Below are 21,728 nucleotides of genomic sequence, written 5' to 3' on the forward strand. Positions count from 1 at the left end.
GGCATTTCACAGGAACACAGATTAAACTCGGCACACAGGAAGAGGAGCCGCCTCCGACCCGATGCCTCACCGCTGCTGATGCTGTCGGGTGAAGCCAGCCACGGGCGTGTGCTGCACGCCGCCAATAGGAGAGCCGCAGTCCGGACACTTGGACGTGACCACCGGTCGACCGCACTATTCAACAACGGACCAGCTGTCGGTGGATACTGGAAGTCCCACATTCTTTATGTTTGAGTGAAGACAGAAGCTCTTACCTCCCCCACAAAGCAAACGTGTCCGTTGGCACATGCTGAAAACACCAATCAGAACGCGTTTCACTCAGCAGTGGGAAGGAACCGAGACACGAGAACCACAGTCAACACTCACTGTACTCCGTCAGCCTGTGCTCTCCGGCCAGCCACACCCTGGCCTCCGTGGAGTGATCGTCAGGCATGGTGGGCAGGAAGGCGTCCTGACGGGACAGAGAAGACCAGTCCTCACGTCCACAAATAGAAGACAAGAACAGTTCCACACGACGTCACCAGACGGCGTTCATGTTACGCTTTCACACTCTACCTCTGAAGAACAAACGCTTCATTACATCTCAGATACCAGCAGAACGTGACGCGCAGCCTGACGTTGTCAGTAAATGTCCCGCCTCGCCGCGAGAACCGTGACAACAGACAGAACTCCAATACAGATCTGTTCCAGCACGACAGCAAAAGCATAACGTCAAGATGTCGGCAGCTTGAAAAGCCATTCAACACCGAAACTGTGAGATTGTCTGTGCTGTTCTTCAACTCTCCACGTCCCCTCTTCCAGGTGTTCTTCAGGACCAAACAGCCTCTTCCAGGTGTTCTTCAGGACCAAACAGCGTCTTCCAGGTGTTCTTCAGGACCCAACAGCCTCTTCCAGGTGTTCTTCAGGACCCAAACAGCGTCTTCCAGGTGTTCTTCAGGACCAAACAGCCTCTTCCAGGTGTTCTTCAGGACCAAACAGCCTCTTCCAGGTGTTCTTCAGGACCAAACAGCCTCTTCCAGGTGTTCTTCAGGACCAAACAGCGTCTTCCAGGTGTTCTTCAGGACCAAACAGCCTCTTCCAGGTGTTCTTCAGGACCAAACAGCCTCTTCCAGGTGTTCTTCAGGACCCAAACAGCGTCTTCCAGGTGTTCTTCAGGACCAAACAGCCTCTTCCAGGTGTTCTTCAGGACCAAACAGCCTCTTCCAGGTGTTCTTCAGGACCCAAACAGCCTCTTCCAGGTGTTCTTCAGGACCAAACAGCCTCTTCCAGGTGTTCTTCAGGACCAAACAGCCTCTTCCAGGTGTTCTTCAGGACCAAACAGCGTCTTCCAGGTGTTCTTCAGGACCAAACAGCGTCTTCCAGGTGTTCTTCAGGACCAAACAGCCTCTTCCAGGTGTTCTTCAGGACCAAACAGCGTCTTCCAGGTGTTCTTCAGGACCAAACAGCCTCTTCCAGGTGTTCTTCAGGACCAAACAGCCTCTTCCAGGTGTTCTTCAGGACCAAACAGCGTCTTCCAGGTGTTCTTCAGGACCAAACAGCGTCTTCCAGGTGTTCTTCAGGACCCAAACAGCCTCTTCCAGGTGTTCTTCAGGACCAAACAGCCTCTTCCAGGTGTTCTTCAGGACCCAAACAGCCTCTTCCAGGTGTTCTTCAGGACCAAACAGCCTCTTCCAGGTGTTCTTCAGGACCAAACAGCCTCTTCCAGGTGTTCTTCAGGACCAAACAGCCTCTTCCAGGTGTTCTTCAGGACCAAACAGCCTCTTCCAGGTGTTCTTCAGGACCAAAACAGCCTCTTCCAGGTGTTCTTCAGGACCAAACAGCCTCTTCCAGGTGTTCTTCAGGACCAAGCAGCGTCTTCCAGGTGTTCTTCAGGACCAAACAGCGTCTTCCAGGTGTTCTTCAGGACCAAACAGCGTCTTCCAGGTGTTCTTCAGGACCAAACAGCGTCTTCCAGGTGTTCTTCAGGACCAAGCAGCGTCTTCCAGGTGTTCTTCAGGACCAAACAGCCTCTTCCAGGTGTTCTTCAGGACCAAGCAGCGTCTTCCAGGTGTTCTTCAGGACCAAACAGCCTCTTCCAGGTGTTCTTCAGGACCAAACAGCCTCTTCCAGGTGTTCTTCAGGACCAAACAGCCTCTTCCAGGTGTTCAGTCTCTAAATCGGACCGGCTGTCGTGCTGGTGTTTCATGTTTGGTCTGCATTGCTACGGTGTATTTTGCCATCGTCTGATTTGAGAAGTGACTTCCACGCAGATCAGCAGTGGTCTGATCGCATCACGTCTGTGACCACTGGGTGTCACTGTTGGACAGCAGAATGCTGCTCAGGTAATCTCTGCGTACAGTGTCTGCTGCGTCTGTCCCGAGGACGACGCGCAGCTCATTCTAAAGCATGTGAGCGTCTCACCGTGGCGTTCTGGGGCAGGAAAGCGATTTGTTTCAGAGGAACCAGGAGGGTGGTTCCACTCAGAAGCACTGAGTCCACATGGACCAGCAGCTCCAGCAGGGCGTGTCTCTGAGCCGGCAGGCCGGGGCCGAGACGGAGACGGGAGCCCCGTCCACCGATCTGATTGGACAGAAGTGAGGAGCAGAAGTCCCTGAACTCCGCCGGTCTGATGTTGGTGAGCAGCTCCTCCAGCCTCCGGCGCTCCTGGAGGTTCAAAGAGACACGGCGCGTTGAGCTCCAGACTGACTCCGCCCACCTGCTGCTGGGTCACACTGCCCTGACGACTCCTTCAAACAGAATCAAGAGCGGGCCGAGACGTGGACGAGACCGGCTGACCTGTGAGGACGGATGCAGGCAGGAGTCGGACGCTCTGTATCGGCAGGTGATCTGTCTGAACAGAGCCAGAGCCACCAGGCTCGTCTGGGAAGCTCCCAACGTCTGCAGACAAAACACCCACAATGATCGGAGCGACACAGGGAGAACATGCAAACTCTAAAAACAGAGGCCTCCGATTGGACTGAAGGGCAGATCTTCTTGCTGTGCCGCGACAGAGCGGCTGCCACACTGCACCACCGTGACGCGACTGATGTTACCAGCTGATGGAGAGAGAGCAGACTTCAGTCAACAAACAAAGGAACATCGTGGACAGTGAGACTCCAGATCCTCAGGGATCCCTGGCTCCACATCCTGAGGGATCCCCTGGCACCAGATCCTGATGGATTCCCTGGCACCAGATCCTGAGGGATCCCTGGCTCCCTGTCCTGAGGGATCTCCTGGCTCCACATCCTGAGGGATCTCCTGGCTCCAGATCCTGAGGGATCCCTGGCTCCAGATCCTGAGGGATCTCCTGGCTCCAGATCCTGAGGGATCCCTGGCTCCAGGATCTGACTCCTGCACCGCAGATGTTCAGTCGGGACGTTTCAGGTCAGAAATATCAGTTTCTCACCTGTAACGCCGTCTGGAAGCCTTCATGCTGGTCCTGCAGGACACTTTGAGTCACGGCGTCTCTCAGCTGCCGGTAAGCTGCTCCGCAGCAGAGGAACCGATCCACGTTAGAGGGAACCAGCTTCTGCGGAGGAACGGAGAACGTTTCAACGTGAGGGGAACGTTTGGCTCACTGCAAAACACAATGATCAATAATTCTCTGGTTCCCTGAAGCCAAATAAAAACCTACTGCTGCTTATGGGAGTAAGAAGACAGACATGTCCAGAGAGGACAGACACAGAGACGTGTCCTCTCTGGAGGTCACTTCTAATGCTCTTCCTGAGTTTCAGGTGTTTTTACCTGCAGACGAATCAGCTGTGGAGGGAAGAGCCAGCTCCAGGTGGCGCTGTTCATCAGAGACAGGATGCAGTCCATCCCAGAGCGCCGGTGCAACGCCCGCAGCAGATACACTCTGAGCCAGTCGTTCCCGGAGTACCGACACACAGCGCTCACCTGCTGCAGGTACGGAGCCGCCTCCCCGGCCTCCACGCCTGCAACGGTGTCAAATTACAGTCAGAGCCACCACCCAAGAGCAACTTGTCGCTCGCCCACTTTCACTCTCTTACCCTCCCTCACCCTGTCTCTCACTTTCTCTTCCTCCCTCACCGTCTCGGTCTCCCTCTCTCACTTTCTCTCTCCCTCACCCTCCCTCACTCTCCCTCTTGCACCCTCATTCCCTCACTCTCACCCTCTGTCACACTCCCTTACTGTCTCCCTCACCCCCCTCTCTCTCAGCCCTCCCTTGTTCTCCCTCACCCCATTTCCCCCCTCGTTCTCTCCACCCCTCCCTCACTCTCTCGTTCTCATCCCAGCCTGCCTCGCTGTCTCTCTCCTCTCTGCTGCCAGACCCCTGTGGTCCCGGGATTCGCCCCGCCCGCCCGACCACCCGCCCGCTCCGACGACCGCCCGCCGACCGACCGATCCGCCCGACCGCCCCCCGACCACATCCCCCGCCCACCGACCGCCCGACCGCCGATCGCCGACCCGACCGCCCCGCCAAGCCCGCACGACCGACCGACCGCCCGACTACCGCCCTGCCCGACCACCCGCCCGACCGCGACCGACGCGCCGACCGACCGATCGCGACCCGACCCGCCCGACCGCCCTCCCGAAAAGCCACCCGCCCGCCCGACCACCAGCCGAACCGACCGATCGGCCGACCGACCGCCCGACCGCCCGCCCGACACCCACCTTGTGCAGCCTCCTGCAGCAGCTTGGCAGCGACCTCCAGACAGATCCTGAGTCGAGCCATGCCGAGCAGAAACTCTGCCGGCTCCTGCAGTCTGTCTGCGCTCTGCTTTCTGGCCATTCTGCTCAGAAACTGGACATCGGCCTGAGTCTGGTCCTCCTCACTCTGATGCAGCCTCCTCACTCTGGAGCTCAGCAAAGAGTCCTGAGACCAAACACACTGGGTGAACATGAGGCTGAGCGCAGAGGCCTCTCCATGACAAACCCAGGAGAACAGCTGTGGGCAGAAACTGAACAGCTAAAAACACTAAATACACCGTCTCCCCGAGATTTCCCCCAGAGAGGTCTCGGAGTGGACATTTCCCCCAGAGAGGTCTCGGAGTGGACATTTCCCCCAGAGAGGTCTCGGAGTGGACATTTCCCCCAGAGAGGTCTCGGAGTGGACATTTCCCCCAGAGAGGAGTGGACATTTCCCCCAGAGAGGAGTGGACATTTCCCCCAGAGAGGTCTCGGAGTGGACATTTCCCCCAGAGAGGTCTCGGAGTGGACATTTCCCCCAGAGAGGTCTCGGAGTGGACATTTCCCCCAGAGAGGTCTCGGAGTGGACATTTCCCCCAGAGAGGAGTGGACATTTCCCCCAGAGAGGTCTCGGAGTGGACATTTCCCCCAGAGAGGTCTCGGAGTGGACATTTCCCCCAGAGAGGTCTCGGAGTGGACATTTCCCCCAGAGAGGAGTGGACATTTCCCCAGAGAGGAGTGGACATTTCCCCCAGAGAGGTCTCGGAGTGGACATTTCCCCCAGAGAGGTCTCGGAGTGGACATTTCCCCCAGAGAGGTCTCGGAGTGGACATTTCCCCCAGAGAGGTCTCGTAGTGGACATTTCCCCCAGAGAGGTCTCGGAGTGGACATTTCCCCCAGAGAGGTCTCGTAGTGGACATTTCCCCCAGAGAGGTCTCGGAGTGGACATTTCCCCCAGAGAGGTCTCGGAGTGGACATTTCCCCCAGAGAGGTCTCGGAGTGGACATTTCCCCCAGAGAGGAGTGGACATTTCCCCCAGAGAGGAGTGGACATTTCCCCCAGAGAGGTCTCGGAGTGGACATTTCCCCCAGAGAGGTCTCGGAGTGGACATTTCCCCCAGAGAGGTCTCGGAGTGGACATTTCCCCCAGAGAGGTCTCGGAGTGGACATTTCCCCCAGAGAGGAGTGGACATTTCCCCCAGAGAGGTCTCGGAGTGGACATTTCCCCCAGAGAGGTCTCGTAGTGGACATTTCCCCCAGAGAGGTCTCGGAGTGGACATTTCCCCCAGAGAGGTCTCGGAGTGGACATTTCCCCCAGAGAGGTCTCGGAGTGGACATTTCCCCCAGAGAGGAGTGGACATTTCCCCCAGAGAGGAGTGGACATTTCCCCCAGAGAGGTCTCGGAGTGGACATTTCCCCCAGAGAGGTCTCGGAGTGGACATTTCCCCCAGAGAGGTCTCGGAGTGGACATTTCCCCCAGAGAGGTCTCGGAGTGGACATTTCCCCCAGAGAGGAGTGGACATTTCCCCCAGAGAGGTCTCGGAGTGGACATTTCCCCCAGAGAGGTCTCGGAGTGGACATTTCCCCCAGAGAGGTCTCGGAGTGGACATTTCCCCCAGAGAGGTCTCGGAGTGGACATTTCCCCAGAGAGGAGTGGACATTTCCCCCAGAGAGGAGTGGACATTTCCCCCAGAGAGGTCTCGGAGTGGACATTTCCCCCAGAGAGGTCTCGGAGTGGACATTTCCCCCAGAGAGGTCTCGGAGTGGACATTTCCCCCAGAGAGGTCTCGTAGTGGACATTTCCCCCAGAGAGGTCTCGGAGTGGACATTTCCCCCAGAGAGGTCTCGGAGTGGACATTTCCCCCAGAGAGGTCTCGGAGTGGACATTTCCCCCAGAGAGGTCTCGGAGTGGACATTTCACCTGGAAGCAGTTGACAAAGAGCAGGTAGAGCTCGGTGTGATCTTCTCTGTCCAGAAACTTCTCCTGCAGGTTCCTCAGGTGAGTCTGAATATGAGTTTTCACCTGCTCAAAACTGAGCAAACACAAAGGGAGCAGTCATGGTCAGGGACGCTGTCCTGTCCTGTCCTGTGTCCTCACCCAGACAGACAGCCTGGGTTTAAACCTGATCACTTCACCTGTGCTGCAGCAGCAGTTTGGGCAGAACGGATCGAACCACAGGGCTGTTGTCCACACACTCCAGGAAGGGAGACAGCTGCCTGGTCCGGTACACGTCTCCTGCAGCCATCATCGTCACATCACTACATCACCACTCTGCATATCATCATCATATCGCCATCATCACATCACAACACATCATCATCATCATCATCATCATCATCATCACATCACATCACATCCTCCTGCTATGTTCACATCGTCAGAGAATCAGTGCCTCACTGACCGTGAGCGCAGAGCAGTAAGGAGAAGAGCAGCTCCACCACCCCCCGGCTGGGGCTGTGCCGCTCAGAGAGGAAGAGCCTGGACACCACGTCCAAGAAGAAGGCGTTGCAGCAGCGTCTGATCCAAGCCTGCTGATCCAGAGCAGCCCTGAGCCACAGAAAGCAAAGCCTGACTGAAACAGGGTTGGAAACACTCTGGGAGGAAACGGTGTATGGTACTCCTCACAGTCAATCGTTCCATGCCTACAGTGAAACAGGGGTGTTGGGACCGGGCCCTGGAAGGCCGCCTTCCTGCACGTCTTCTCGCCCTCCCATCTACAGGGCTCACCGTTGGGCTTTTTCGCAAAGCTTGACGATCATATCAGCACTAAACTGAGGCGCGCTGCGGTAGGCAGCAGGAAGGGGGCCTCGAGGACCGGAGCAGGAAGGACACAGGACCGTGTTTTCAAGGATGCAGCCTGGAGATTCCGTCCACACTCACTGGACATCTGCAGAGACGGAGGGCGCGAAGTCGGCCGGCAGCTCCACTCTGCACTTGGGGCACCGCCGGTGAGCCTGAAGGCAGCGCCGCAGACACGGCAGGCAGAAGACGTGCCGACAGGGCAGCACAGTCGGCCGGGACAGCCGGGACAGGCACACCGCACAGCACACCCCGAACCTGCAGGGTCCAAACACCGAAATCACCCAGGAGGTCTGGATTCTCCAGATCTTCATGTTTACAGACAACACTGTCATCTATGGTGACAGTGAGAGAAGAGCAGAGGAACAGCTGAGGTCAGATATAAAGATGTTCAATGGGAGTGAGGAGAGCAGAGGAACAGCTGAGGGTGAGGAGAGCAGAGGAACAGCTGAGCTCAGATATAAAGATGTTCAATGGGAGTGAGGAGAGCAGAGGAACAGCTGAGGTCAGATATAAAGATGTTCAATGGGAGTGAGGAGAGCAGAGGAACAGCTGAGGTCAGATATAAAGCTTCTCAGTGGGAGTGAGGAGAGCAGAGGAACAGCTGAGGGTGAGGAGAGCAGAGGAACAGCTGAGCTCAGATATAAAGATGTTCAATGGGAGTGAGGAGAGCAGAGGAACAGCTGAGGTCAGATATAAAGCTTCTCAGTGGGAGTGAGGAGAACAGAGGAACAGCTGAGGTCACAGATAAAGCTTCTCAGTGGGAGTGAGGAGAGCAGAGGAACAGCTGAGGTCAGATATAAAGCTTCTCAGTGGGAGTGAGGAGAGCAGAGGAACAGCTGAGGGTGAGGAGAGCAGAGGAACAGCTGAGATCAGATATAAAGATGTTCAATGGGAGTGAGGAGAGCAGAGGAACAGCTGAGGTCAGATATAAAGCTTCTCAGTGGGAGTGAGGAGAACAGAGGAACAGCTGAGGTCACATATAAAGCTTCTCAGTGGGAGTGAGGAGAACAGAGGAACAGCTGAGTTCACATATAAAGCTTCTCAGTGGGAGTGAGGACAACAGAGGAACAGCTGAGGTCAGATATAAAGCTTCTCAGTGGGAGTGAGGAGAACAGAGGAACAGCTGAGGTCACATATAAAGCTTCTCAGTGGGAGTGAGGAGAACAGAGGAACAGCTGAGGTCACATATAAAGCTTCTCAGTGGGAGTGAGAAGAACAGAGGAACAGCTGAGGGTGAGGAGAGCAGAGGAACAGCTGAGGTCAGATATAAAGATGTTCAATGGGAGTGAGGAGAACAGAGGAACAGCTGAGGGTGAGGAGAGCAGAGGAACAGCTGAGGTCAGATATAAAGCTTCTCAGTGGGAGTGAGGAGAGCAGAGGAACAGCTGAGGGTGAGGAGAGCAGAGGAACAGCTGAGCTCAGATATAAAGATGTTCAATGGGAGTGAGGAGAGCAGAGGAACAGCTGAGGTCAGATATAAAGCTTCTCAGTGGGAGTGAGGAGAACAGAGGAACAGCTGAGGTCACATATAAAGCTTCTCAGTGGGAGTGAGGAGAGCAGAGGAACAGCTGAGGTCAGATATAAAGCTTCTCAGTGGGAGTGAGGAGAGCAGAGGAACAGCTGAGGGTGAGGAGAGCAGAGGAACAGCTGAGATCAGATATAAAGATGTTCAATGGGAGTGAGGAGAGCAGAGGAACAGCTGAGGGTGAGGAGAGCAGAGGAACAGCTGAGGTCAGATATAAAGCTTCTCAGTGGGAGTGAGGAGAACAGAGGAACAGCTGAGGGTGAGGAGAGCAGAGGAACAGCTGAGATCAGATATAAAGATGTTCAATGGGAGTGAGGAGAGCAGAGGAACAGCTGAGGTCAGATATAAAGCTTCTCAGTGGGAGTGAGGAGAACAGAGGAACAGCTGAGGTCACATATAAAGCTTCTCAGTGGGAGTGAGGAGAACAGAGGAACAGCTGAGTTCACATATAAAGCTTCTCAGTGGGAGTGAGGAGAACAGAGGAACAGCTGAGGTCAGATATAAAGCTTCTCAGTGGGAGTGAGGAGAGCAGAGGAACAGCTGAGGTCACATAAAAAGATGTTCAATGGGAGTGAGGAGAGCAGAGGAACAGCTGAGGGTGAGGAGAGCAGAGGAACAGCTGAGCTCAGATATAAAGATGTTCAATGGGAGTGAGGAGAGCAGAGGAACAGCTGAGGTCACATATAAAGCTTCTCAGTGGGAGTGAGGAGAACAGAGGAACAGCTGAGGGTGAGGAGAGCAGAGGAACAGCTGAGCTCAGATATAAAGATGTTCAATGGGAGTGAGGAGAGCAGAGGAACAGCTGAGGTCAGATATAAAGCTTCTCAGTGGGAGTGAGGAGAACAGAGGAACAGCTGAGGTCACATATAAAGCTTCTCAGTGGGAGTGAGGAGAGCAGAGGAACAGCTGAGGGTGAGGAGAGCAGAGGAACAGCTGAGCTCAGATATAAAGATGTTCAATGGGAGTGAGGAGAGCAGAGGAACAGCTGAGGTCACATATAAAGCTTCTCAGTGGGAGTGAGGAGAGCAGAGGAACAGCTGAGGGTGAGGAGAGCAGAGGAACAGCTGAGCTCAGATATAAAGATGTTCAATGGGAGTGAGGAGAGCAGAGGAACAGCTGAGGTCACATATAAAGCTTCTCAGTGGGAGTGAGGAGAACAGAGGAACAGCTGAGGTCAGATATAAAGCTTCTCAGTGGGAGTGAGGAGAGCAGAGGAACAGCTGAGCTCAGATATAAAGATGTTCAATGGGAGTGAGGAGAGCAGAGGAACAGCTGAGGTCACATATAAAGCTTCTCAGTGGGAGTGAGGAGAACAGAGGAACAGCTGAGGTCACATATAAAGCTTCTCAGTGGGAGTGAGGAGAACAGAGGAACAGCTGAGGTCACATATAAAGCTTCTCAGTGGGAGTGAGGAGAGCAGAGGAACAGCTGAGGTCAGATATAAAGCTTCTCAGTGGGAGTGAGGAGAGCAGAGGAACAGCTGAGGTCACATATAAAGATGTTCAATGGGAGTGAGGAGAGCAGAGGAACAGCTGAGGGTGAGGAGAGCAGAGGAACAGCTGAGCTCAGATATAAAGATGTTCAATGGGAGTGAGGAGAGCAGAGGAACAGCTGAGGTCAGATATAAAGCTTCTCAGTGGGAGTGAGGAGAGCAGAGGAACAGCTGAGGTCAGATATAAAGATGTTCAATGGGAGTGAGGAGAGCAGAGGAACAGCTGAGGTCAGATATAAAGCTTCTCAGTGGGAGTGAGGAGAACAGAGGAACAGCTGAGGGTGAGGAGAGCAGAGGAACAGCTGAGCTCAGATATAAAGATGTTCAATGGGAGTGAGGAGAGCAGAGGAACAGCTGAGGTCAGATATAAAGCTTCTCAGTGGGAGTGAGGAGAACAGAGGAACAGCTGAGGTCACATATAAAGCTTCTCAGTGGGAGTGAGGAGAGCAGAGGAACAGCTGAGGGTGAGGAGAGCAGAGGAACAGCTGAGCTCAGATATAAAGATGTTCAATGGGAGTGAGGAGAGCAGAGGAACAGCTGAGGTCACATATAAAGCTTCTCAGTGGGAGTGAGGAGAACAGAGGAACAGCTGAGTTCACATATAAAGCTTCTCAGTGGGAGTGAGGAGAACAGAGGAACAGCTGAGGTCAGATATAAGCTTCTCAGTGGGAGTGAGGAGAGCAGAGGAACAGCTGAGGTCACATATAAAGATGTTCAATGGGAGTGAGGAGAGCAGAGGAACAGCTGAGGGTGAGGAGAGCAGAGGAACAGCTGAGCTCAGATATAAAGATGTTCAATGGGAGTGAGGAGAGCAGAGGAACAGCTGAGGTCAGATATAAAGCTTCTCAGTGGGAGTGAGGAGAGCAGAGGAACAGCTGAGGTCAGATATAAAGATGTTCAATGGGAGTGAGGAGAGCAGAGGAACAGCTGAGGTCAGATATAAAGCTTCTCAGTGGGAGTGAGGAGAACAGAGGAACAGCTGAGGGTGAGGAGAGCAGAGGAACAGCTGAGCTCAGATATAAAGATGTTCAATGGGAGTGAGGAGAGCAGAGGAACAGCTGAGGTCAGATATAAAGCTTCTCAGTGGGAGTGAGGAGAACAGAGGAACAGCTGAGGTCACATATAAAGCTTCTCAGTGGGAGTGAGGAGAGCAGAGGAACAGCTGAGGGTGAGGAGAGCAGAGGAACAGCTGAGCTCAGATATAAAGATGTTCAATGGGAGTGAGGAGAGCAGAGGAACAGCTGAGGTCACATATAAAGCTTCTCAGTGGGAGTGAGGAGAGCAGAGGAACAGCTGAGGGTGAGGAGAGCAGAGGAACAGCTGAGCTCAGATATAAAGATGTTCAATGGGAGTGAGGAGAGCAGAGGAACAGCTGAGGTCACATATAAAGCTTCTCAGTGGGAGTGAGGAGAACAGAGGAACAGCTGAGGTCAGATATAAAGCTTCTCAGTGGGAGTGAGGAGAACAGAGGAACAGCTGAGGTCAGATATAAAGCTTCTCAGTGGGAGTGAGGAGAACAGAGGAACAGCTGAGGTCAGATATAAAGCTTCTCAGTGGGAGTGAGGAGAACAGAGGAACAGCTGAGGTCAGATATAAAGCTTCTCAGTGGGAGTGAGGAGAACAGAGGAACAGCTGAGGTCAGATATAAAGCTTCTCAGTGGGAGTGAGGAGAACAGAGGAACAGCTGAGGTCAGATATAAAGCTTCTCAGTGGGAGTGAGGAGAGCAGAGGAACAGCTGAGGTCACATATAAAGCTTCTCAGTGGGAGTGAGGAGAGCAGAGGAACAGCTGAGCTCAGCTGGGGCTGCGGTGCGGTGTGACCTCAGCTCCGGACCGAGGCAGTCCTGGTGGAAGGCGTTGAGGATGCGGATGAGCTGCTGCAGCGTCTCCAGGCTCGTCACGTCGGCCGACTCCCGCATCAGCTGTCAATGACAGAAGCGACAGGTGTGAGCCGGTCTGACGCTCAGCAGACCGGCTCACCGCAAATCAGTCATTTGCAGCGGACTGATGGCTGCTTCAGTGGAGGACAGAGGTTAGTGGACAGCATGTGGAGGTACTGTACGTTCAGGTGCAGGCCGCAGTATCGGAGCGCCAGCGCCTCCAGCCGGACGCCGTCCCGCCTCGTCGGGAGAACCACGTGCTGAATGAAGGACGCCACTGCCTGCATCCCCAGCCACAGCGACCTGAAAGACAGCAAGTGAGAAGGGACGGGGCGGCGCGGCGACGGGCTCCGCCTCCCGCCACGTCCCGGACAGACCTGATGGAGTCCAGCTGCTGCAGACGGGCGGCGCCGCAGAGGCCGCGGTACGTCTCGCCCGACGCCGCATCCACGCAGGGCCGCAGGGACTCCAGCCGCTCCACGAACGCCTCGCACTGCGGCGCCGACGTCACGTCCAGCAGTGTGACCTGTTCCACGCAGACGCCCAGCGCCAACATGTCCTCCGCCATGTCCCGCGGCTCCGCCGGGCCACGCTGCAGGACGCAGCCGGCCAGGCGGGGCTGCAGCAGCAGCATGTGGCGCAGCGAGTCCAGTCTGGGCGCAAAATGTTTGGCGGCAGCCACGATCCAGGCCGGAGAGAGGCTGGGGGGCACGTGGACGGAGGTCTGGAGCTGAGAGACGCAACCCCGCACAGCCCTGCTGAGCACCTGCAGGATACACGAGCAGCTAGCATCAACGCTACTGCAGCTAACAGCACTGCAGCAGCTAGCATCAACGCTACTGCAGCTAACTGCACTGCAGCAGCTAGCATCAACACTACTGCAGCTAACTGCACTGCAGCAGCTAGCATCAACGCTACTGCAGCTAACTGCACTGCAGCAGCTAGCATCAACGCTACTGCAGCTAACAGCACTGCAGCAGCTAGCATCAACGCTACTGCAGCTAACTGCACTGCAGCAGCTAGCATCAACACTACTGCAGCTAACTGCACTGCAGCAGCTAGCATCAACGCTACTGCAGCTAACAGCACTGCAGCAGCTAGCATCAACGCTACTGCAGCTAACTGCACTGCAGCAGCTAGCATCAACGCTACTGCAGCTAACTGCACTGCAGCAGCTAGCATCAACGCTACTGCAGCTAACAGCACAGCAGCAGCTAGCATCAACGCTACTGCAGCTAACAGCACTGCAGCAGCTAGCATCAACGCTACTGCAGCTAACTGCACTGCAGCAGCTAACAGCAACGCTACTGCAGCTAACAGCACTGCAGCAGCTAGCATCAACGCTACTGCAGCTAACTGCACTGCAGCAGCTAGCATCAACGCTACTGCAGCTAACAGCACTGCAGCAGCTAGCATCAACGCTACTGCAGCTAACTGCACTGCAGCAGCTAGCATCAACGCTACTGCAGCTAACAGCACTGCAGCAGCTAGCATCAACGCTACTGCAGCTAACTGCACTGCAGCAGCTAGCATCAACGCTACTGCAGCTAGCATGACAGATGCAGCAGCTAACAACCCTACAGCAGCCGGCATCAAAGCCACAGCTTGTAGCTTCGCCTCGGACCTGTCAAATGATGCTGGAAACCAAACTGAACATAGCGAACAAAACTCATCCTAAACAAGTCACAAGTTACAATGAAGACAAACCCTTGAATGAAACCAGGAAAAAGTTACAGAACAACTCACATAAAACAGTTTATAAAGCCCCTTTCCCACCGGCCAAAAAGTCCCGTTAAACCCGCTGATAATCGGCTCCTCATGCAGTGTGAAAACGTTTAATCGGCACCCGGGTTTTTCAACCTTGCAATTGACCCGGGTTTTCAGCGGGTCGCTGCTATCGGCTTTTAGTGGGAGGGGCGAAAGGGAGTGTGAAAGGCAGACGCGAGTCGACGCGGTAATTTACGTGATGACGTCGACGCAGCGCGGCTACGTTAGCGCGCTAGTTGTTGTTTCTGGACACAGCGTGAGGTTTCCTTCGTCAACGTGACCCAGTATTGGCAAGATAGCGAGACCAGAGAGCTTCCTCTGATCCGTGGGGAAGAGGAGATTCGTCGACAGGAAACGGGGACTGAGCTCTAGTCCTGAGCTCCGTTGCGCTGATGATGTCATCAACGCGGGACACTATCAGCGTGGGAAAACGCAGCGGCGCAGCTCGCCAGCAGGCAGTTAGACTCGGGTCTGCAGGCAGAGGGGAAGGACTCAAAAGGCGATTATTAGCGGGTCGAAAACACGGGCCGGCCCGCTGGCTGCAGCGGGAAAGGCGTCCAGGTCAAACCAGTCCAAAGCTGACATGAAGCTATCGAATGTAAACTACAGGAAGTGGAATGAAACCAGGAAAACACATTGATACAGCTCACAAACGAGGCTGCAGACCTGCAGCTGCTCCCTGGAGGTGATCTTCATGGTCAGCAGCAGGAAGTCCTGCAGGAAGCGCTGACCCAGCTCCGCCCGCTCGCCGTCAGACAGCCGGTGGATCCTGGCGCCCAGCCGGCCGCCGCCGAAGCTGCTCACCAGCTGCTGGATCCTCCCGCTGCTCCGCTCTGGAGGAGCACAGCGCACCGTCAGCCGCCGCGCACGCCGCCGCCCGTCTCGCTTCACACCCGCAACCACTCACCTGGCGTGAACTGAGACTCCTCCCACAAAGCCTCCAGGTGCATCCGGACGAGCCAGCTGAAGGGGGCGGAGCAGGGCTGCTCCTCGCCGTCCAACAGGAAGCGGTGCTGCACGAGCACCTCCTGCTCCGAGTCCCTGTGGGCCCAATAATCCAGGACCAGATTCAAGCAGAGTGGTAACCCAGCAGAGGACCAGACGCCAGAGGGACACACCACGCTCATCAGGCTGATTTTGTCCCAACCAAGGACGGCAAATACTTATGATGCTGAAGGTTATCCTGAGGTCTGTGGTGTTGGGAGTGAGAAATGTTACAACCTGTTCCAATATCGACGACCACAGATCGTCATGTGTGGGGAAAGCCGAGGAGCCCTGAGATCAGCAGAGCAATGTGACGAGGAACGAAATGGAGCTAATCAGAGAGCCTCTCAGCTGACCGAGGAACCCGGCAGAAAACAGAACGAGCGTCTCACACACAGCGCCCGGCACGGACATTCAGAATGAAGGTCTCTCCACAGACGTGACGTCCCGGAGGGACGGGGCTCAGCAGCTGTTCAGAGAGGCAGCAGGACAGTCCAGACCACAGAGGCTCTCCTTCAACCTCCTGCAGCCTCCCTGCAGCCTCGGGTACGAACCGACCACACTGGCATCCGTTAGCGACTGGTCTGCAGCCAGTAACAGATTTATTTGTTGTCATTATTTATTACCATATAAACACACATTAAAGTACTGGAGATCAGTAGTTAGAGGATGCGCACAGCAGGGGATCTTTGTCTTTCTTTCCCAGAGGTGAGACTGAGGCTTCGGTCAGGGTGGGGTGGAGTTTTCCTTTCTGAAAGGCGTCGATAAACACTAAAAATCAGAGAGAGCAGGCCAGCAAAAGTTTAGTAAAACCCTGTGGTGTATCCATCAGGACCGGGACATTCACCCGTCTGGAGTGATGGACGGCTTCTGGGACCTCTGCTGGGGTCAGTGGCGGCCCACATCGAGGGAGGAGGAGATCCTCCTGGGTCAGGGCCCAAGTCCAGATACACGTTTTCAAAAAAATTTACTTGAAAATACATAAATTTATCAAAATAGTTCAAAACTTGGAATGCAAACATATACACCACATTAACTTCCTATGAACTCACTGACTGCCACTGACAGCTTCAGACACGGGGGGCTGGCGGCACTCGTCTGTGATTATCGGGCTGAGAACTTCATTTAGTCAGGCATCACGCCTGCAGAGGAACCGTCAGCACTCCGGACAGGAAGAGAGACGACGAAGACAGAGCGCACGGCGACCGGCGAGTCAGACGCCAGGGTCCGGGTCTGCCTCCGAGGATCAGCCCGGACCAGCAGGGGCCGTGAGGCAGGGGGCGGAGCCTGCTCCACCCGAGCCCCAGCATCTCCACAAAAACACATCAACACACACACACAGGAATAAGTTCTTCAAACTTGTACCTGCTCCTTTTTGATCACAGTTCAACTATTATTGTCTTGACCCGAATATAAGAGGATATTATTTTCCAGGAATGGTTTTCTCTAAAGCGGGGTGGTGCTCTGATAGAGGACTGGATGGAGGACTGGATGGAGGACTGGATGGAGCCAGAGTCCCGGGGAGCTGGACTGCCTCTGCTCCATGCAGTGGCTCCGCCCCCCGTTAGGGGGAGCTAGTGAGCTGGACAGAGTGTCAGCCTGCAGCAGTGAGAGAAGAAGACTGAGCAGTGTGGCTGCTGCTGGTTTTTCTAAGGTTCCTCTCAAACAGCATCCAGAATACCTGCCTGTCAGTACTCGAGTATACTCAGCTGATGTTCAGGATGGAGGTGGAACTGATACTTGTGAGTTTGTCAGTTTGTTTTGAAGTTTCAACGCAGATGCTAATTCCGTTAGCATGTCAATGGCGTTTCCATTAATAGTTAGCATTGAGCTAGCGGCTCTGATTTTAAATACTGACTGGTTTAGTTGTCAGACAGTGATGTGTGTTGTGGTACAGCTTGTGTGTTTGTTCACTTCTATGTTTATCTGGTTTGTCTCAGTTTTCCAGCCTTCAGGAGAAAGTAATAAAAGCTCAGAGCAGCTGAAACCTGCTGCTTTCTCTCTGAAGAACTGTTCTCTACAGGCCAGACTGAACCCAGCATCCAGGAGGCTGAGTTATTCATGTTCATCAAGCTGAACAGAGCTGGAGTTTGATGGTTATGAAGTTATTTACATCATTAATGCAGTTATTGAACCTTTGCCCGTTACGGCTGCTGCCGTATTGCTTGTGGTGTGTGTGTGTGTGTGTGTGTGTGTGTGTGTGTGTGTGTGTGTGTGTTGTGTGCGTGTGTGGCTGTTTTCCCCTCTGCTTCACCTTCAGGCTCTCCATGAAGGTACCGTATTGGCCCGAATATAAGACGACTCCAATTATAACACGACCCCCATTTTTCAAAGATCATTTTGTTAAAAAAAAAAAATGCTGAAGATGGTAAGGTCACTCATAAAACAACTTTTTATTATACAATTATTATAAACTCAAAAACGCACAACTGAGATAACATTTCACGAGATATAAAATGGAAAAATATTACTACAGTATTGAATAAAAAATATATTCTCTTTCTCAAAATAAGAAACAATAAGCAACAAATAAGAACCTCAAGGGGTCCAAACTGCATAAATGATGTAAATAACTGTCCAGGTCCTTCAGCTGAATCAGGCTCTGGTGGTGGACATTCCGTCTGTCCGTCTTTCAGAGACGTCTTCACTCTCCCTTCTATCAGTCTCTCTGAAGCGTCTCTCAGGACCACGGAAAGCTTTTCTCATAGCGTTAGCATCTGGAGTGTTTTTTCTGTGCTCTCCAGTCAGAACGAGGCTCTGCTCCACCAGACCTCCTGGCGGCTTGGCAGTAGTTTGATGACTCTGCTGCGTTGATCACCATCAGTTTAAAGTTGGTATCATAACTTCTCCTCTGTTGTTGCTCAGTTGTCCAGCGTTCAGCCCCTTTGTTCCAGACGATCCGCCATCTTTCATCAGATCATTTGATCTCATTTCATCGCTCCACTCGCTCTCTGCTCAGTGATACTTTGGCTCCATCTAGTGGTGCGGATGCGTATTGACCATCTACCGTAAGTCCGCGATTATAACACCACCCCACTTTTTAGGATGCAATTTCTGGAAAAAAACATCGTCATATATTCGGGCCAATACGGTAATAACTGAATTGTTGGTTGGAGCACCTGACTGTCGGAGGACACAACGGCATCCAATCAGAAGCGGCCATGGGAGGAGCCTCACCCTCTAAAGCCTGGCGGGAGGACCAGTCGGGAGCGGCTGTGTCTGATCTGAGACCCAAATCATTTTCACAAAATGAAATTTGAAAAATCAGGATTGTCTTATAATCTGAGTCGTCTTATATCCGGCCGATACCGTTCTTCATAAAAGGACAACTGCTGCTATTGTTGTTGCTCAAATAAACACACACACACACACACTCTGAAATGTTGAGTCTTTTTTGTCATTGAATTGTAAAATGAAGGATTATTTTCTGTCAAAACCCCCGTCGAAGTGTTTTTCATTTCGCTGTCGGGAAGGAACAACTGCTCCGACACTTCAGGGTAACTGAAGGAGAAACAGGACACGGAGCCAGTTTCCTGTCTAGTCAGAGAGCGCTCTTTGTGTTGTATCATCTATACTGCTGATCACTAAAGAACAGAAAATGATGGAAACACGATTCCTTTTCCAGATGAAAGAAGTGAGTTTACTCTTTGATTTGATGGTGTCGATGTTCATGTAGTCAAAAAGCTTCATATTCTGTGGGTCGTCAAAACTCAGTCAGAATCTGGGAAACAGGTCTGTAGTCAGTCCGCAGCCAGCGGGGTCAAAGTCATGGTGACCGTTTAAACCTTACAAAGCTTATACATTCGCTCAGACCAGACTGTCCAAGAGTCAAAGTCGGTGAATCAAACGAGCACCTGGCTCCGAGCGAGCCGCCGGGCTGAGGTCAAACACTGGTCTGGCTGGAAGGAAGCGTTCGGAGCAGTGAGTCTGGCGTACCCCACGTTCAGAAGCGGCGTCAGCTGCAAAGTGTGGCGGTCTGCCAGGATGTCGATCCACAGCTGCTTCAGGCCCGGACCGAGCCGCTCGTCACACAGCAGGTCCAGGTTAGCGTACCTGTCCGCGGCTTCCAGCACGGCGGCCAGCGGCGGCGTCACGGCGCTCTGGAGACGACGCCACAGCGTGTGTCTGCGGCGCACGGAAAGGGAAACGTGGGGGTCCGTCCAGATCTCCGGCGGAGCTCTGAAGTCTGGCCGGGACTCACCTCAGAGTCCCTCCTTCCTGCAGAGCTCCACGCTTCCCGGCCTCCTGGTTCACCCAGTCCGCCGGAGCCGCCATCTTCTCCTCTCCGGCAGCCAGAGCCTCGGCCAGGCGGCTCAGCAGCGCCCGCCGGAAGCCTGCTTCACAGAGCATCAAGACCGGAACCGTGAGAGACCGTGGCTGCAAACCTCCGTCAGGGCGGAGCAGCCAGAAGGACACCAGGAGCAGAGGCAATCAGAACATAGGAAGACGAAAGACCTCACAAGTCAGAGGAGGCACGGTAAGTGGAAAGTGGAGCTCCCTGGACACAAACCGCCCTGAGGGCGGAGTCCAAACCAGAAAACAGCTCCACTAAAATATCCTGCTCATGAACTTCATTTGAAAAATAATCACAAAACATGGAGAGGACTGTCAAAATGTTCCTGAGGAACCGTGTTTTCCCTCTGGGGCTGGGGTCGTCGTCTGGCCGGCTCTTACTTCCTGTCCGGTCGTGGTCCAGCAGACTGAGGAGGATGTGCACACGCCGCACGCTTCTGCAGGAAGCATTGTCGGGGTCCCGCAGTAAGCCCACCGCCTTCTGGACGCAGGAAGCAACCAACCGCAGGCTGTGGAGATGAGCGGCGCCCCCCTGAGGCTGCAGATCACACATCACACCGTCAGACCCTGCACCACCCTGCCTCCACCCTCATCATATTGAGCACAGTCAATCAGCAGCTGTAAGGCTAATGCTAAGTAGATTATTAGCAGCTGTAAGGCTAATGCTAAGTAGATTATTAGCAGCTGTAAGGCTAATGCTAAGTAGATTATTAGCAGCTGTAAGGCTAATGCTAAGTAGATTATTGGAGAATTAGCAGCTGTAAGGCTAATGCTAAGTAGATTATTAGCAGCTGTAAGGCTAATGCTAAACAGATTGTCAGGGAATTAGCAGCTGTAAGGCTAAAGAGCACATCTGTTTTAGATAATGGCCACAGCTCAGAGCTACTTACAGTCCTTTCAGAGGGAACATCTTCTTCGTTTGCTGTTGGAGATCAGGAGAAGATTCAGCTGCACTCAATGAAACAAGCTTGCCACGGGTTATGTCCTGTGTGCTGACAGCTGTGAGTAAATCAAGCGTTCCCTGAGCAGAAGCGGTGGATCATGTGGTTGGTCCCTGATGGTCCAACACATCTTGAAGGGGGGGGGGGGGGGGGGGGGGTTGCAGCAGAGCAGCTGCAGGTGGTCACCTGGCTGTGCAGGAAGCAGTAAGCTGCTGATGAGGGTGCCGCAGAACAGCAGCAGGTTGACGCTCATGTGGTCCGAGTCCCTCAGGTCGTCGATGTGCACAGAGTGCCACATTCCTGCAGTTTGCATGAGGACAGATCACACTTCACTCCTCTGTCAAGATATTGACTGAAGTTATTGGATTAGATTATAAAGATATCCGGCAAGCTGATTTTAAGAACCGAAATGGATGGTCTGGTTAAAAGTGTCAGAACTTGTTAATTTCAAAACTCTGTTTGTTTGCCCTGTAGTGGATTAAACCAAAAACCACCTGACTGTGTGTCGATGATAGTCTTGATTCAGATTTTAACTCAAATAAATGTCTCATTCAAATCTGAACGAAAATAAGGGATGGGATTTAAATAAACGCAAGCATGGAAAATGAATCGGACACAGTGGTGGTTGGTCTTCACCTCCTTGGAAACCGATGTACTTGGACTGACTCTGCATCCTGGAAACCTTCACCGTGAAAATCACCCAACAGGTGGGATCCTCCAGAGACGTCAGGTAATTCACAGTGCAGTACCTGTGAGAAGGAAACCTGTGTGACGCCCCACAGTGTCTTTTCTGTCATTTCCAGAGCACGGTGACACAGTCCTACTTTGCCGACGCGATGAGTTGGTCGTTGCAGTGCAATTCCTCCAGGTCCACCTGGATCAGCAGGATGTGAAGCCCGGAGCCCGAGTCTTGAAGGAAACCCCTGATCCACATGAGATAAGAAGAGCTAAATCTCCAGGCACATCTTAAAGCTTGCAGCATTTAGAACCACCACCAGAAAACCAGAGTTAGTGGTGAAGTTGGCACGAGACTCCAGGAGTCTCTAGGAGTTCAAAACATCCTGCCACTGGGATTTTTGTCCATTCTTCAAGGGAAAACTGCTCCAGCTCCTTCAGGTTTGATGGTTTGCGCTTATGAGCAGCAATCTTTAAGTCTGACTGTCTGACTGATTGTAACATACAGTTAACAGACCGACTGTAACATACAGTCAACAGGTCGACTGTAACATACAGTCAACAGACCGACTGTAACATACAGTCAACAGACCGACTGTAACATACAGTCAACAGGTCGACTGTAACATACAGTCAACAGACCGACTGTAACATACAGTCAACAGGTCCACTGTAACATACAGTCATCAGACCGACTGTAACATACAGTTAACAGGCCGACTGTAACATACAGTCATCAG

General features: G+C 53.3%; 1 protein-coding gene across 1 annotated transcript in view; it reads right to left on the reverse strand.

Annotated features, from left to right (window-relative positions):
* The window catches only part of rnf213b (ring finger protein 213b), a 127,547-nt gene that overhangs the window by 20,912 nt on the left and 84,907 nt on the right, over positions 1-21,728 (reverse strand). The window contains exons 27-49 of the mRNA XM_030087589.1: positions 21,138-21,236; positions 20,950-21,062; positions 20,500-20,613; positions 20,263-20,294; positions 19,754-19,910; positions 19,281-19,416; positions 19,016-19,204; positions 15,003-15,136; positions 14,762-14,928; positions 12,706-13,094; positions 12,511-12,631; positions 12,270-12,370; positions 7,510-7,686; positions 7,031-7,176; positions 6,765-6,864; positions 6,550-6,661; positions 4,615-4,816; positions 3,724-3,914; positions 3,386-3,508; positions 2,776-2,877; positions 2,401-2,643; positions 367-451; positions 255-289 (exon numbers count right to left, since the gene is read on the reverse strand). Coding sequence (XP_029943449.1) covers positions 255-289; positions 367-451; positions 2,401-2,643; positions 2,776-2,877; positions 3,386-3,508; positions 3,724-3,914; positions 4,615-4,816; positions 6,550-6,661; positions 6,765-6,864; positions 7,031-7,176; positions 7,510-7,686; positions 12,270-12,370; positions 12,511-12,631; positions 12,706-13,094; positions 14,762-14,928; positions 15,003-15,136; positions 19,016-19,204; positions 19,281-19,416; positions 19,754-19,910; positions 20,263-20,294; positions 20,500-20,613; positions 20,950-21,062; positions 21,138-21,236 — 3,268 coding nt within the window. The remainder of the gene's footprint in view (positions 1-254; positions 290-366; positions 452-2,400; positions 2,644-2,775; positions 2,878-3,385; positions 3,509-3,723; positions 3,915-4,614; positions 4,817-6,549; positions 6,662-6,764; positions 6,865-7,030; positions 7,177-7,509; positions 7,687-12,269; positions 12,371-12,510; positions 12,632-12,705; positions 13,095-14,761; positions 14,929-15,002; positions 15,137-19,015; positions 19,205-19,280; positions 19,417-19,753; positions 19,911-20,262; positions 20,295-20,499; positions 20,614-20,949; positions 21,063-21,137; positions 21,237-21,728) is intronic.

This window comes from Salarias fasciatus, unplaced genomic scaffold (genome assembly GCF_902148845.1).
Source record: "Salarias fasciatus unplaced genomic scaffold, fSalaFa1.1, whole genome shotgun sequence".
NCBI lineage: Eukaryota > Metazoa > Chordata > Actinopteri > Blenniiformes > Blenniidae > Salarias > Salarias fasciatus.